General features: G+C 49.3%; 1 protein-coding gene across 1 annotated transcript in view; it reads left to right on the top strand.

Annotated features, from left to right (window-relative positions):
- ft (cadherin-related tumor suppressor fat) overlaps positions 1 to 17,500 on the top strand; it is a 244,143-nt gene that overhangs the window by 224,884 nt on the left and 1,759 nt on the right. Inside the window, exons 8-14 of the mRNA XM_086555718.1 lie at positions 3,309 to 3,489; positions 4,832 to 4,994; positions 5,275 to 5,365; positions 5,817 to 10,713; positions 11,489 to 11,648; positions 11,773 to 12,451; positions 15,454 to 17,500. The exon at positions 15,454 to 17,500 is cut by the window's right edge and continues 1,759 nt beyond it. Coding sequence (XP_086411844.1) covers positions 3,309 to 3,489; positions 4,832 to 4,994; positions 5,275 to 5,365; positions 5,817 to 10,713; positions 11,489 to 11,648; positions 11,773 to 12,451; positions 15,454 to 17,120 — 7,838 coding nt within the window. The 3' untranslated portion in view covers positions 17,121 to 17,500. The remainder of the gene's footprint in view (positions 1 to 3,308; positions 3,490 to 4,831; positions 4,995 to 5,274; positions 5,366 to 5,816; positions 10,714 to 11,488; positions 11,649 to 11,772; positions 12,452 to 15,453) is intronic.

The following is a 17,500-nucleotide window of genomic DNA, read 5'->3' as shown; positions in this document are numbered from 1 at the left end:
ATCTTCCATCCTTCATTTACACCTCTTTTTCATCTCCCATCTTTCATTCCCATCTACCGCCTTTCGTTCCCATCTCTCTTTCATCTCCCATCATTCATTCCCATCTCTCTTTCATCTCCCATCATCCATTCCAAACTCCTTTTCATCTCCCATCACTCATTTCCATCTCTTGTTCACCTTCCATCATTCATTTCCATCTCTCTTTCATCTCCCATCACTCATTTCCATCTCTTGTTCACTTTCCATCATTCATTCCCATCTCTCTTTCATCTCCCATCATTCATTTCCACCCTTTATCTCATCTTTATCATCCCCATTTCATCTCAATCACGCTACGCCTCTTTCCTCGCGATGTGTGTTTCCTCGCAGGTGATTCAGGGGCCTGTGTGATCCTGTGGAACATCTCATTAAGGGGTTTTAGGTTTTGGGCGACGGAAGGACGGGCGAGCACCTTTCTTTGTTTTGTTTTGTTGTTGTTTTCTTGAATTGTTGGGGTTTCCATTTTTCTTCTTTTCTCTCGCTCTCTTTCTTCGTATGTTTGTGTTAGGAGATCCCAGAGATTTCAATGCTCAGTAGGAATGTATCTGTCAATCTCTCTCTCTCACACTCTCTCTCTCTCTCTCTCTCTCTCTCTCTCTCTCTCTCTCTATATATATATATATATATATATATATATATATATATATATATATATATATATATATACATATATATACACATATACACACATATACACACACACACACACACACACACACACACACACACACACACACACACACACACACACAACACACACACACACACAATACCTAACCTATAAACAGAACTGAAAGGATCTCCCCCCTCCCCCCCATCCTCCCATCCTCCCATCCTCACCCGCCCAAAGCGTGTAGAGGGAACGAGAATAAAGCTTTTTCTCCCCCTTCTAATAATGGGGTTGATGATCTCCCAGGTGTAATGCCGTCGCTAAGGCTTTACTTTTCTTTTTTTCCGGTAGACGAAGGTAGTGAAACGGTAGCTCGTGCAAGGGGTTCTTGTTATGGGCGTATTATCATTTGCATTATTGTTATTATTGGTTTTTATTGGTGCTAGAGACAGTTTTATCATTTGTATTATTTACTTATATGTATATATATATATATATATATATATATATGTGTGTGTGTGTGTGTGTGTGTGTGTGTGTGTGTGTGTGTGTGTGATTTCTCTCTCTCTTTTGCACACGCTCATTGCTGAGTTTAACCGCCTCTTTTCTTTTTGATATCGCTGGTAATATTGAGTTGATTTTTTTTCAACACACGAGTACAAACTCTTTCAAATGAAAGGTAGATTTTTTTTTCCAAAATCGAGAACATTCATTTTCAACAATGACGACAACAAACATTAACAAGAAATCAACAAAGACAACATAAAAAAAATCCAACGAAGATGAAAACGGCCAAAAAACAAAACAAAAACAAACAAATGCAGCAAACACAACAGCAATAGCAACAAGCACAGCCAAATGCAGCAAACACAACGGCAATATCAACAAGCACAGCCAAATACAACAAACACAACAACAACAGCAACAACGGCAGCAAAATGCAACAAGGACGACAGCAAGACCGAGAGTGAATCGCACGCTTGGCTGCCGCTGAGATAATGGCCGCATGACAGTCACTCGCTATACTTTCTCCACTCTTGCAAATTTCGCGGTTTGCTTCACTCCTCTGCGGCTTCCGGTGGCTCGGAGGAACGCACTCGCCCTCCGCTCGCTTGGTGAGGATGCTGCAGGCGCGGGATGGTCAGCGTGGGCGTGCGGATGGGCGGAGGGGTCGCGTTGGTGGGTGTGGCTTGTGGCTTGGGTCTGTGGAGGGAAGGGGGAACGGGGTGGCTGTGTGTTGAAGGGGGGGGAGGATGTTTGTGGGGGGGGTCTGTTTATGTAAGGGGAAGGTGGGTATGTGTAGGGAAGGAGAAGTGTATGTGTGTAAGTGGGTGTGCATGTATGTCTAACTACTGTAAGAGTGTGTGTGTGACTGTGTATGTGAGAGTCAGCCCCCTTTCTCTTGTACATCGCATTATCGGAAAAAAAGGAAACTAGTTGAAAGAACCAATGATTTTACTCTCGATTGAGTGAATGATTCTCGTCCTATTTTGCATGTGTGTGCTTGCGTGATTACACCTCGTATGCGTCTTCAATAGCTCATCATGTAAGCAAATGCAACATTGTAACTTTTACTTGACATTTGATCTAACAGTGATTCTGTGCATGTGCCTTAATTTACCCCTCGCCATGTTATGCACACAAAGGGAATAGCTTCATGTAATTTGCTCGTGAAAGTTGATTTGTTAACCGCCGGGATTGGGTAAACACGGAGAGCGTGGAGGGCGAGTCAACAAGGCAGTTAACTGGATAGATGAAATTCCATGACTTTTTTCTTTTTTTCTTCTTCTTCTTCCACGACGACAATCTCAACATTTGGGTCAAATATGAGAGTCATTTCGCGTACAGATTTTCATTTTATTTGGCCGTTCCCCTTCCGTTGCGCCAGTTTAATCATGTAACTTTCACTGGAGATTACTTTTTGTCGAATAGTTTGAGCGGTTAGACCTCGTTACGGACAACGATTTCTGGATACACGAAAGGGTAAGGAAAGCGTGTCTTATAAACTGCAACTTTCTACACAGAACCCACGAGCGAATGCTGTAACCTCGACCCAATGCCTTCCATTCATATTTATTGCCTCTTATCTATAACACGACCATCGCCTGCTGTTGCGCTGACACCCTGACCTCCGCTGACCTCTCTCTTAAAGACCTGACTTGCAACCATCGTCAATTACGCTTAAGTTCGGCCCGAGTCTCACTTGAGTTCACTTTTCAACGTCGCAGGGTTGCCTTGGTTTATAGCGCCACTCCCTGCGGTGACTGTAGGGTTGACATTATCGTGACACTATTTTTTACACTTGCATTTGATTTATAAAAAATGTTTTGTTTTTAATACAAGTGCAAATAGGGTGTGATTTTGCATTAACGTCGGTTATTGTAAAGAATACCTTTGTTGCATCATTCCGGAGTTATTATTTTCTTAATAATTCGCATTGTCCAATGCACATTACTCCCTAAGTACCACACATAAATAGCAACATCAACACTAATCAAACGAAATACACATAAAAAAAAAAATCTCCAAGCTAAGAACCACACACGAACTAACTACCAACACTAAGCAAACACACCTACTAGATCCTCACACTAGCTTCTCCAACCGCCCTCTTCGCCACGAGAACTAACCTCGATCTCTCTCTCCCTCCCTCCTACAGGAACCCCGCGTCTGACCGGAACAGGGACGATCTCGGTCCTCGTGCAGGATGAGAACGACCACGCCCCGATGTTCCCGAAGGACGAGTACGAGGCCACCGTCAGCGAGACCGTGGATCCTGACACGCAGGTCATCGCCGTCACTGCCACGGACCGCGACGCTGGAGCAAATGCCAAGATCAGGTGAGTGGTCAGGGTGAAGCTGTGTTCGTCTTGGTGTTTGTTTTTTTCTCCGTTTTAGTTTCTTGGTTCTGGTTTTCTTTGTTTTTCTCTTATCTTTTTCTTTGTCTTTGTCTTTCTCTTTTCTCTTGACATCTTCTCTCTCTCTCCCTCTCTCTCTCTCTCTCTCTCTCTCTCTCTCTCTCTATATATATATATATATATATATATATATATATATATATATATATATATATATCTTGCTCTCTCTCTTTTTCTTTTATTTCAATCTTGTTTCTTATGTGTCTTTTGATTTGTTTTTTTTGTGTCTCCCATTTTAATTATTTTCTCTCTTTCTGTATAATTTATATAGCTCTAGTTTTTTTTTACTTCCTTCATTTCGATTTTATTTTATTTCTCACTCTCGTTTTATTTTTCCCTTGTTATTTATTTCTCGCAATCTCATATCTTGATCATCCTCTTCTTTTCCTCTCCATATCTACATCCTGTTATCCTTTTTTTTCCATTATGCTTCTCGTATTATCTCAAGTTGTCATTAACGTTTTATTTTTCCTCCTTTTCACGTCTTACGATTTGAGATATTTTTGTTTCATTAGACGTTACAATGTCTCTTCTTAATGCCCCATTCTCGTTCTGACATTATATCGGGCATGTTGTCGGTATTATATGCAAATACGATGTATGACTGATGGGGTTCGCTGGAATTTCTGACAGTGAGGGATTGCTTAAGGGCAATTAAAGCGAGTAGAGTATCAAAATTAACATGATACTCTCATTTCCGCTGGTTAAAAACGCATCATTTGCTAGCAGTTACACCCCTTTTCCTCTCCACGGTCTTCCTTCCCTCTCACGCTCTCTTTCTCTCATCCAATCCCATTTCTTCTATGTACTTTATTTTCTCCTTTCCCTTCCTTTGAAGAATGCTTTCTGTCGTTCTTGGACTTCTCCATATCTCCATTTTTTGCCTCGTATTACATTACTTTTTTCCCTCCTTTGGTGTTTCCATCTATCTTCCTCTTTCCTTTCTTCCACTGTCCCAACCCTAGCAAGATATAATTGTCCTTCACCTGTCTGTGTGATCCCCAACAGACCCTGGCAGGAATGTGGTCTTATTACTATCATTATTATAATTATTTCCATTCCGTTCAGTTCTTTATGACGGAGGATGTAATGCTCTATTGTTACTTATATTGTACTACTTGGCTTAATGTCATGTCTACTGGAGGAAAATCCCTCTGAGATAGATAGGTACACGCTGCGTGTTCTGTAAATATAACTTATCTCTGCTGTCGATGTGACGCTGCCCTGTAATGCTTGCTAACCCGCTCGCTCTGTCGCTCTGCAGGTACTCGCTGCTCGAGGGCGCTTCCGGCGTGTTCATGGTCGAGGAGTGGACGGGCATCATCCGCACGGTGGCACGACTGGACCGCGAACAAGTGGCACACTATTCCCTGATCCTTCAAGCCCACGACTCCTCGCTCACCGAACCGCGCTCCGCCACCACACAGGTGAGAGTTCGAGCTTTTTACGACGTGTTTTGACATTGCAGCCGAAGCGAGGCACGGGTTCGGGTAATTGGTTGCTGGTAACCGAATTTCTGAAGACCCGAGGAAGACTTTTGTGGCAAAGGAAATCTGTTTGTCTTAGCTAATAATGTCATGAAAGGAAAATTCTTCTCATAAAATAATGTTTTGTAATTGTTCATATCATCAAATATGTTTTGAAATATGTTTTATTTGTACTATAACATGTTGGTAATACGGGTGGTGTGTGTTTGTTATCCTGCAGGTGAGCGTGACAGTGACAGACGAGAACGACAATGCACCGGCCTTCTCGCAAGAGCAGTACCTCATCCACGTCCCGGACCCCACCGCCCCAGGTCAGTAGCCACTCTGCCTCCCACCCCTTTCAACATGCGGAGTCGGCTCGTCTCGACTGCGTCAGGTCGCGCGCGCTCTCTCCTTCTTTTACAGTGGAACGTTTTATACCAATTTCAGTGATCACTGTACACTTTTTTTATGATGTCTCTTTTCTGCTTCTTCTCTACGTCGACTTATCCTATTTTCCCGAGTCTACTATCTATTACATTTATTCATCTATTTACATTAATTTAAATATTTTTCTTGTATGTAATACTTGTATCTAATGTTCATTCTTATTAAAAGTAGGCTTGTATGTGTTGTAAGTGGAGGGTGTGGTCCCAATATATCAATTTGTTTTAATGATTCGTTAGAATAATTGGGTGACACGGGTAAAATGACGCTGACACCGATAGGAAATTAGTCATTGGAGCTAACTGGGTGTTTTTTTGTTGTTTTTTTTCATCGCAGGCGACTTCGTGTTCGGAGGCGAAGCGAGGGACCCCGACGAGGGAGTCAACGGGCGAGTCACGTACTACCTGTCGGGCAACGACGCCGACAAGTTCTACATGAACCAGGAGACGGGTGTGATCAAGGCCTCGACGGGGCTCGTGGGAGACACGACCTACGAGCTCGAGGTCTTGGCCACGGACTCCGGAGAGACGCCTCTGTCCGCGACGGCCCGCCTCGTGGTGCAGCTGCAACCGAACAACATGTTCCCCGAGTTCCAGCCGCTGGAGAAGACCTTCAGCTTCAGCGAGGCCGCGCGAGGGGACCTGGTCACCACCCTGACTGCCACGTCGCCGAAGGCCGGACCCACCGGCGCCGTCACCTTCAGCATCGCCGGCGGAAACGTCGGCCAGGCCTTCACGGTGGACAAGAAAACAGGCGAATTGCGAATTTCACAGTTCGGATTAGATTACGAAACAGCGCCGAGATACGAGGTGTGGGTCGCTGCCAAGGATGCCGACGACCCTCCTCTCACCTCCGTCACCCACCTGGTCGTCAACGTGACCGATTTCAACGACAACGCTCCCGTATTCTCGCAGGCGGTGTACAACGCCAGCATCCAGGAGGCGCAGTATCCGCCGCAGCTGGTGGCCACGGTCAGCGCCACGGACCGCGACTCCGGCACCAACGCCAACGTCATCTACCAGCTCAGGCAGGACTCTCCCGCGGCGGAGGCCTTCACGCTCGACGCCGAGACGGGCCAGATCTACACCAAGATCCAGCTCGACCGCGAGGAAGTGGAGGTGTACACGCTGACGGTGGAGGCGGTGGACAAGGGCACGCCAGCGCAGACGGGCACGGCCATGGTGGTGGTCACAGTGCAGGACAAGAACGATAATCCTCCGAGGTTCACGAGGTTGTTCAGCGTCAACGTGACGGAAAATGCCGAAGTCGGAACTTTCGTCATTCAGGTGACCTCCAGCGATCGCGATATCGGCCAGAACGCCAACGCGACCTACAGCTTCACGGAGAACCCCGGAGGAAAGTTCTACATCGACCCTGTGAGCGGGAACGTCACTGTGGCCAGCGCTATTGACCGTGAGCAAAACGACGAATATCTCCTGAAGGTGTCTGCTGTGGACGGCTCTTGGCGCGCCGAGACCCCTCTCACCATCACCGTGCAGGACGAGAACGACAACGCCCCCGAGTTCGAGCAGAGCAACTATGTGTTTAACTTCCCGGAGTTGCAGCACAGTGTGGCGTTCGTCGGCCAAGTCACGGCAACGGATCAGGACAAGCAAGGGCCAAATAGCGTTATATCGTATTCGCTAAAATTCCCGTCGGACTTCTTCAGCGTGGATCCTTCAAGCGGCGAAATACTGTCAAAACAAGCGCTTCAGTATAAACACACTCTGAAGGGGCCGTCGCCAGAGAATCAGTACCACCTGGTCGTAGTCGCCACTGACAACGGGAAGCCGCCGATGTCGTCGGAGAGCGCAGTCGTCATCAACGTGGTGGATGCCAACAACAACCCGCCCAAGTTCACCCAAGACCACTACTTCACGCCCGTTCCGGAAAGCTCAACCATCGGCATGTCCATCATCCAGATCAAGGCCGTCGACAATCGCGACTTCGGCATCAACGCCGAGATCGAGTATCAGAAGGTGGGCGGCAATGGCACCGACTACTTCATGCTGGAGCCGAACACCGGCTGGATCACGGTGGCCAGGAGCCTCCAGGACCGCGTCGACGCTCAGTTCATGCTCCTCATTCGGGCTCTGGACCGCGGCGTTCCTCCGAAGAAGGACGACGTTCTGGTAACACTGGTAGTGACTGGAGAGAACAAGCACACTCCGGAATTCACTGCTCTCAGCAACCAGGTTATTGTCCCCGAGAACGAGCCCCTCGGCTCGGCCATAGGAACTCTGACGGCGACGGACAGCGATAAGGGACCCAACGGCCTCGTGCGGTACTCCATCACAAGCGGCAATGAAGCAGGCAAGTTTGCAATTGATGAAAGCACGGGAGACGTGACCATTACGCACCCGCTGGATTACGACGCCGTGCAAGAATATCGGCTCAACCTCACGGCGCATGACCTTGCTTTCGAGCCCCGCCATTCCACAGCTGTGCTCACTGTCATACTCACAGACATCAACGACAATCCACCAAGGTTCAGCGAAAAACAATACGATGCCTACATCGCCGAGAACGCTGCAGCTGGAACTACTGTGTTCAAACTCAATGCTACCGACATCGACTCCGCCCGCAATGCTGTCATCCAGTACACACTGGTGGGCGGTGACGGCAAGGAGTTCTTTGCAGTGGACCCCGAAACGGGAGTGATCACATCACGAAGAGTGTTTGACTACGAGGAAAAGAGTAGCTACGTGCTCGATGTAAGAGCTGCCAACAACCCTGATTCCTCGCAGTGGGGTTCGGCCGAGGTGGTGGTGCACGTCACAGGCCGAAATGAGTTCTTCCCTCGGTTCATCCAGCCGGTCTTCCAGTTCACAGTGTCGGAATCAGCGAGGATAGGAACGTCCGTCGGCGCCATCCAGGCCACGGACGAGGACAAGGGCGAGGACGGCCTCGTATACTACCTCCTGGTGGGCGCGAGCAACGATCGCGGTTTCCTGATTCAGCCAACCACCGGCGTCATCACGGTGGCCCGCAGCCTCGACCGCGAGAGTCAGAACAGAGTAGTGTTGACTGTCATGGCGAAGAACGCCGGCAGCATCCGCGGTAACGACACCGACGAGGCGCAGATCACCATCGCCATTCAAGATGGCAACGATCCTCCTGTGTTCTCTCAGCCGCTGTATGAAACTAGGCTCTCCGAGGGAGCGCTTGTCGGTACACTGGTCGTCAATGTCACGGCTGTGGACTCCGACGTGCGTCCGAAAAACAACCAGTTCACTTACTCCATCATCGGAGGCAACCTGGGCCAGGTATTCAAGGTCGATCCTCAGAGCGGTGTGATTGAAACCACAGCACAGCTGGACCGAGAAACCATTCAAGTGTATAACCTGACGGTCGGGGCCATTGACAACGGCACGCCACCTCAGACCGGCACGACCCTCGTGCGTGTCATTTTAGATGATGTGAACGACAACGGACCTCAGTTTGATCCCCCAGATATCGTGGGTTATGTATCTGAGCACGAGCCCGTCATGACCTCTGTGATGACCCTGAGCGCAACGGATCCAGATCTGGCTCCCAACACCCAGCCCTTCACGTACTACATCGTCGGAGGCGAACACCGCGAGTTCTTCACCGTGGACCAAGCCACCGGCGAGGTCAAGACAACCCGCAACATCGATCGGGAGACCACGCCGGAGCTCAACTTCCGCATCGAGGTCGAGGACAGCGGCAAACCCAAGATGAAATCGGAGTACCCAGTCACCATCATTGTCCTGGACAAGAACGACTCGCCCTCCACCCCAAGGACCGTGACGGTGAAGGTGCAGACCTTCCGTGGCGTGTTCCCTGGAGGCAAAGTGGCCGATGTACACCCTAATGACGCCGACACGGCCGGGCAATACTCCTGTCAGATCCTGACGCAGGATGCAGCTATTTTCTCCATCCCTAACGCGTGTAACCTGCACGCGGCCCGTGTCATGCATGACCGCACCTACACCTTCAGTGTTTTAGGTAATGATGGCAAGCATCCCGACGTCACCTCGAAGGTAACCCTGGAGTTCGAATCGTTTGACAACGCCACCCTCAGCAACAGCTTGACCTTGCGCCTTTTGAATGTCACCGCGGATCGTTTCCTCAGTTTGTACTACAAGCCCTTCATGGACACGCTGGTGCCGATGTTCTCTGGCGGTCACGTGAGGATCTACTCCATGCTGAACGTCGAGTCCCACACTGACCTGACCCTTACGGTGGCCGAGTCTGAAACAGGTTCCTTCCTCTCGCCGGCCGACGTGACGCGAAAGTTGGCTGCCGAAGAACCAAGGCTGACTCAGTCACTGCAGGGCTTGCAGCTCATCGTGGACTACAACCCTTGCAGTGACACGCCATGCGAGAACGGCGGCGAGTGCTCGCACGGCATCCACGCCTATGACGAGACGGAGATCACCGACTCGCCCAGCTTCATTTTCACGTCGCCGCTCATCCGCCACGACGTGTCATGCAGGTGTCGCCAGGGCTTCACGGGGTCCAGGTGTGAGCTCCGACAGGACCCCTGTTCACCTAACCCGTGTCAGTACGGAGGAACCTGCACCAGGAAAGGATTCGTCTTCATGTGCTCGTGTCCACCATCGCGCCAGGGACGTCAGTGCGAGGTAGACAAGACCAACGCCTGTGATGACAACCCTTGTCGCAACGGCGGCTCCTGCCAAGCCACGTTCGAGGGCGGCTTCTTCTGCCTGTGTCGCCCCGGCTACCGCGGCAACCAATGCGAGTTGGCCAGCGAGTCCTGCCGCCCCAACCCCTGCCTCAACGGAGGGTCGTGCATCTCGCTCAAACCGAGCTACAGATGCTCTTGCAAGATCAACTTCTACGGTACCCACTGCGAGAAGTCCACCTTCAGCTTCAGCGAGCTCTCGTACATGACCTTCCCGACCCTGGACTCCACCACCAACGACATCTCCATCACCTTCTCCACCAACAAGCCGGACGCTCTCCTCGTGTACAACTACGGCCTGCAGTCCGGCGGGCGCTCGGACTTCGTGGCCATCGAGCTGAAGGGCGGCCAGCCCAGGTTCAGCTTCGGCGGCGCCCGCACGGCCATCACGCGCATCGGCGTCAGTCGGAACGTCGCCGACGGGAAGTGGTACAAGGTGACGGCGACTCGCAACGGCCGCGTCATCTCCCTCAGCGTCGCCACCTGCACGCGCAACGGCGAGGCGTGCGACGAGTGCCGCCCCGTCGACCCGACCTGCTACAGCGATGACACAGGACCCACGGGGTGAGTAGGCACTGTGTTCGCATACGTATGGCGCACACGCACGCGCACGTACACACAAGGTATGTGTATATGTGTGTGTGTGTGTGTAGGTACTGTGCATATATGTCTATATGTATTGTATGCATATGTGTATATATGTATGCATGTATGTGTATGTTTATGTACACGTATATGTTTATGTATATATATACACCTGTATACGTACATGTATGTGTATATATATGTATGTATATATGAATATGTGCACTTATTGATGTATGTGTATGTGTATATGTATATGTATATGTATATGTATATGTATATATATATATATATATATATATATATATATATATATATATATATATATATATATATATATATATATATATATTTATATATATATATATATATATATATATATATATATATAGATATATATATATACATATGAGTGTGTGTGTGTGTGTGTGTGTGTCCGTGCGTGTGTGTGTGTGTGTGTGTGTGTGTGTGTGTGTGGTGTGTGTGTGTGTGTGTACATAAATATGTATATATATATAATATATATATATATATATATATATATATATATATATATATATATATTATATATATCATATATAATATATATATATATATATATAATATATATATATATATAAATATATGTATATATATATATATATATATATATATATATAAATATGTATATATATGTGTGTGTGTGTGTGTGTATGCACGTTTCGGAATATACTTAGATCAGCCCCGACAGCCTCCTGACGCCCCTTCCCCGCAGGACGCTGAACTTCAACAACGAGCCGATGTACCTGGGCGGCGTGATGACCGTGGACCCCCTGCAGGAGCGGCCGCAGCAGGTGTTCGCCGACGACTTCATCGGCTGCATCCAGGCGGTGTCCATCAACGGCAGGCCGCTCAACCTCTCCGGTCCCATTCAGGTAAGTCCCCATACGCACGCACGTACGTACGCACGCCAGTGATTATTCTCTCTAAATTCTGGAATGCTGAATAGGATGGAATTTCCTCACCCCAACCACGCGCGCGTTTCCCTTTCTCCCGCAGGCTCGTGGAATCTCGGACACGTGTGAGCGCGTGGCGGACGTGTGCGCGGGCAACCCGTGCGGCGAGGGCGCCACGTGCCTGGACCGCTGGTCAACCCACATGTGCCGCTGCGCCAACGGCCTCGTGGCGCCAGACTGCGACTCCGCCCTGCGCCCCGCCTCCTTCACGCGCGGCGCCTACGTGGAATTCCTGATCCGCCAGCAGCACCGCCGCCGCCAGCTGCTGCCGCACCTCTACCAGCAGCACTCGCGATGGGCGCGCGAGGCCAACACGTACCACGCACGCCCACGGCTCCCCCGGCAGCTCAAGCCGCCGCCGCCCAAGAGCCTGTCGTTCCGCTTCCGCACTCTGATGGAGAACGGCGTGCTCCTCCACAGCGCCACCAACAACGACTACACGCTGGTGGAGATCCGCAGCGGCCGCCTGCAGTACACGTCGAAGCAGGGCGCCAACCAGCCCATCAACATGACGGTGCCGGAGCTGAGCGTCAACGACGGCGTGTGGCACAACCTGACGCTCCTGGCGGCCGAGTCGGCGCTCAGGCTGCTGCTCGACGACAGCCTGGTCGGCGACGAGCTGGACCAGGGCTTCGTGCACGACTTCCTTGATGCCTACCTCACCTCGCTTACGCTGGGCGCCGCGCCGAGGTTCTCCGGCTCGCTGCCCTACGCGCCCGAAGGCAAGTCTCAGGGTTTAGCTCTTGTGGTGAATGAGGGCGATGAATGGCCCGTGTGGTGGTCGTCATAGTAGTAACAATGTGTATGGTAACTGTTGTGATAGTTAGTAACTGTTAATCTTTCTTATAATTAACATTACTATTATTGTCATTATATATTTAGAATTTAAAATGTTTTTTCAATGCAAAAAAATATTTTCTCTAATTAAATCTTAGGGATTTTGTTATGGTCAACATTACTTTTATTATCAATATATCTTATGGTTAACATTACTCTTATTATCAATATATCTTATGGTTAACATTACTCTCATTATCAATATATCTTATGGTTAATATTATTTTTATTGTCAATATATTTCATAGTTAACATTACTATTATTATCATTATATCTTTAGAATTTAAAATATATTTGTAAGAAATCTTTTATACAGCATCATTCTTAGTGATTTTGTGTAGAGCCCCATCATCATTGCCTTCGAATTCTTATGCTCATGTTATCGTTTGTAACACGATATATTAGAAAATGTATGTCTTACAAATTTCAGTACGATTTCGAGTAAAATAACCATTGACTATTATAACTTCCATATTATCAAAGTTTTTACCAACGTAAAATTAGTTTGTGGATAAGTGGAACAGGTCGGCAGGTTAGTTCTCATGGTTAATACTGCCTGATAATGATGCCATTATTGCAAGGCGATTTCCGGAAAATTATAGATATTATATTTTAAAAGGAGTTCTGCAACATGAACGTCTATGTTCCCATCATGTGAGTATGATTCATCCATCAAAGGGCCGGCGCACAGATGTCCTGCTTGGCGGCCAAATTACGGGCCGTAGCGATGAAAATCACAGATAAATATAAGTGTAGAGGCTGCGGGAAAAGCAGTTTTTAGTCGGGCCGGCGAGTTGTATGGTCGCGTCTAACGAGGAGTTCGCGTGTCAAATACTATTAGGCCTGCGCTCGCTTCGTCGCCGCCGCCACGAAGCTCCTCTTGCTCTTTGCCGGTGCGCGCTCAAATGGATCCCAAACCGTAATTGACGTGTGGACTTTCATTACGCCTGCCTTTTTTCTCTTTTTTTTTTAAAGAGGGTAATTGCGTGTAGAGGTATTTTTATCTCTATATTTTCTTCCGATTTGTTGACACGTTTTTCTTCAAACTTTTTTGGTTGGAGGTTTTGCCTCGCTTTGAACATACTTTGTTTCGAAAGGGAAACTGTTTATCTTTCTCTCAGTAATAAGTCAACAATCTTCGAAGAGCTCGCTTGGGCGTGTCAACAACAGCCTCGACTCAATCTGTGGCCACTCTGCTCAGCCAAAGGGTAGTTATGCTAAACGATATGATAATTAAAGAGGCCAAAGCCATTAGGTAGTCTTAATTAATGTGCGGTGGAGGGGAGAATTTCAGAGGCTTGATTATAGCAGTAAGATGGCGGGCATAGTCATTCAGAGCAAATGGTGTGCAATCTACGAAGTGTCTCATTTTCTATGTTTAGTTGCCATAATCAGTACTAAAGACAGCAATGCCCTCTTGCATCCAGAGTACGGATATGAATACAGATTCGAGGTACATGACGGAATGCGCAGACCTCCTATGGCCGCCGAAATGAAGAGAGAAAAGGTGTGTTTCTCTTCCATACATCCGTCCCCAATACTTAAAACTCACTATTTTTTATCAGTATTATTAGTAAAGGTATCTATTCATCATCTCGTCTTATGTGCTGAGTTTACTCCCTCCTTTGCCTTCAGTCCGCCTTCGCATCACCTCCAACACGCTCATTATGTGCATTAAATAAGGGCATCAGCTACGTAAAAGAGATAAAGTAAGGCACTGAAATAGAATACTGATTATAGAAACCAGCTATGGTCAGAACGATCATTATGATCATAATCTTTTAGCAATCATTCTTATCCATTTGACACTTTTTCACGATTGCTTCGCACGCTCGAAGCTGTTTTTTTCCGAAACAAGCGGAAAATGATTCGAACTAATCTCCCACCGCCATTACCTTCTTGAATGCTCTCTTATTCTACCTCTTTTCTATCCTTTCTTCTCTTACTGTTGTGACCACGAGGTCGATTCAGCCCACGTCGTCACTGGTCAGAAACCCGAGGCAGCGGCGGCGGGACGGAAGAGGCGCGCCTTCGCCCTGTTACGCAAGTGCTCGGCCACCTGGCGTTTCCTCGAGTCGACATGAAAATAATAACAAAAACGAAGGAAAATGTCCCGTTATGAGCCCCGACGGAACATGAAGGAAAGGGGAGGGTAGACCGTTGATTGCAGGTGTATAGCAGGTAGCCGGGACCCGAGGCGTGTTATTTATCTCCATGCATCCGAGGGCCCACTGCTCAGTATTGCAGCGCCGCTCTCCGTGACGCTGAGGGAATACATGCAGGGAGGAAGTGACGTCATACGCGGGCCCGTTACGCCCTCCCACGACTTTGCTGGGGACTAATCGTTGACCTAAAATTGAATGATACATTGCATATGAACATAAATGAAAAATACGTTTATGTGATGAAACTTGTGGCAAGAAACGAAATAGGTTTTATTTATTTCTTAATCCTACATTTCGCTACGATAGTAACTTTTTCTGTATTTTCCTTTTTACATCATTTACACATTACTTTTCACTTAATTTACATTCTGCAATAACGCATCAGTTTCAGCCACTCCTTATGCATTGTGATCTGCAAAAGATAATTTGTATAATAAAGCAATTACCTGTCACCATTACCGATTTTATCAGACGGACTTTAGAGGATTCTGATTGGATGGATTAAGGCAACTTCTAATTCGGAGGCAATAGATTCCACGGGCACGATGTCTGAGGAATGCGCATGGGTGTGCTTGTGTATGTCCACATTTAGGAACACGTCTTTTGTTTATTTTATTTTTATTTTTTATTTTTTTTGTATGTGTGTGTGACGTTCTTTTTAACGAGTAAGGGGGCATGGCAGTGCATTTGCTTATCGTCTAACATTCTCCTTTTGTTGCAGGTTTCGTCGGGTGTATGTCGACCTTCAGCGTCGACGGGGAGGTGCAGCCGCTCAACTCCACGGGCTCCCTGCTCGAGGCGGTGGCCCGCGGCGTGGCTCTCGTGCAGGATTGCACGGGCGCGGACTTGGGCACGGCAGCCTCGACGGACCCGCTCTCCATCGGCATTACGCTCGTCATTGTGTTCTTCGTGCTGCTGCTGGTCGCCATCCTCGTCTCCTTCATCGTGTACCGCGTGCGGCGGCAGCGGCGGGAGAAGGGCGGCGTCCACGTCAAGCAGAACGGCTCGGCCCTCCTGGCCAACACCTCCTCGGACTCCGGCAGGTCGCCGCAGGACTCCGGCTACGTGGAGAGCGCCGAGATGACGGACGACGTGCTGCGGTCCCACCTCTCGCAGGAGATGGCCACCAAGAAGTACAAGGAGCGCGACCACGAGCGCCCGCAGCGCCCAGACATCATCGAGCGGGAGGTAATGAACAAGTCCCCGGGCGTGCCCCTTCGCGTGGACGAGTCGCAACTCCAGGACCGCGACGCCATGGCGGGCATGGGCCACATACCCGACTCCGAGGCGCCGGAGCACTATGACCTGGAGAACGCCTCGTCCATCGCGCCCTCGGACATCGACATCGTCTACCACTACAAGGGCTACAGGGACGGCAACGTGCGCAAGTACAAGACTAACCCGCACGTGCCGGGCTACCACAAGCACAACCACCGCCATTCGCCGCATAACTTCCCCAACACGCCGCACCGGGAGAGTCCCCGCAACCTCATGCGGCAGAGTCCAAACCCTGTCGCGCCGCGGGAGTCGCCCTCCGTGCTCAAGATGCAATCCACGCCCCTCGCGCGCCTCTCGCCGTCCTCGGAGCTGTCTCAGCAGACGCCGCGGATCCTCACGCTGCAGGACATTAGCGGCAAGCCCCTGCAGACGGCGCTCCTGGCCACCTCGCAAGGGCCGGGCGTGAAGGACGTGATGTCGACCAGCGAGCGCTCCCTCAACTCGCCTGTGTCGCACCTGTCGCAGTCGTCCGGGTCGATGCATGCGTCGTCCCAGTCGACCAAAAAGAAGAAGCACGACAGCAGCGTGAGTCTGGGTCTCACGGCGGAGGAGATCGAGCGCCTCAACACTCGACCTCGAAACTCCTCGCTGGTCTCCACTTTGGACGCTGTCTCCTCCTCCAGCGAGGACAATCAGCGCAAGGATAAGCTAGCAGAGCTCTTAGAGACGAACACGGAGCTCCTAGAGCCTCCGGATTCCTCCACGGACGAGTCTGGGAATGACTCGTTCACCTGTTCGGAATTCGAGTACGAGAACAACTACGAGAAGGTGACGCGAGATTTTGGGCCGGGCAACATGATTTTCAGCAAGCTCGCGGAAGTAGACAACGAGAACGAGCATGATAACGAGTCTGCTAAAAATTACGACGGCTTTGATTCTTTTCGCGGCTCGCTCAGCACCCTGGTGGCATCAGACGACGACCTGAGCAACATGAGCTCGTACAAGCCACCCAACGGGTCCACGTTCGGCTGGGACTACCTGCTCAACTGGGGCCCCAACTTCGAGAGCCTAGTTGGCGTGTTCAAGGACATCGCCGAACTACCGGACAACACCACCAACGGCCGAGTGAGCGCTCGGGGCACACCCAAACCCAACGAGGAATACGTATAGCGGCAGCTACCGCTGAGCGAGGACGATATTTAGCAGCCGCCAAAGCCTATAATTTATAGGGTGTAAGGAAATGCAGCAGGTCTGCGCCCCGTGACCCGCGTTCAGTCGCAATATTTGTGGCGCGGCTCCGACGCCCATCATGGAGGGCCGAGGACCGAGAACGCGGGATGGAGCGCGACCGGGAGGCAGGAAGGGCAAGGCCTCCAGCAGGAGCGAGAGCCCGTGTGTGCCTCCCACCATGTGACTCTGGCATTAGGTCTCGTGATGGTGGACTCAAATTACGCTTCTAGTTTCTACATGTGTGACTCGACCACTGTGAGATGTTTTTGCCGAGGACGCTATATACTTTAATCATTTTTTATTTCATTTTTTATATTTCT

This window comes from Penaeus japonicus, unplaced genomic scaffold (assembly GCF_977035675.1).
Source record: "Penaeus japonicus unplaced genomic scaffold, GWHDUDI00000001_assembly GWHDUDI00000031, whole genome shotgun sequence".
NCBI classification, from domain to species: Eukaryota; Metazoa; Arthropoda; class Malacostraca; order Decapoda; family Penaeidae; genus Penaeus; species Penaeus japonicus.
Note: the sequence above shows the minus strand (reverse complement) of the source record. Positions and strands in the feature narration are given on the sequence as shown.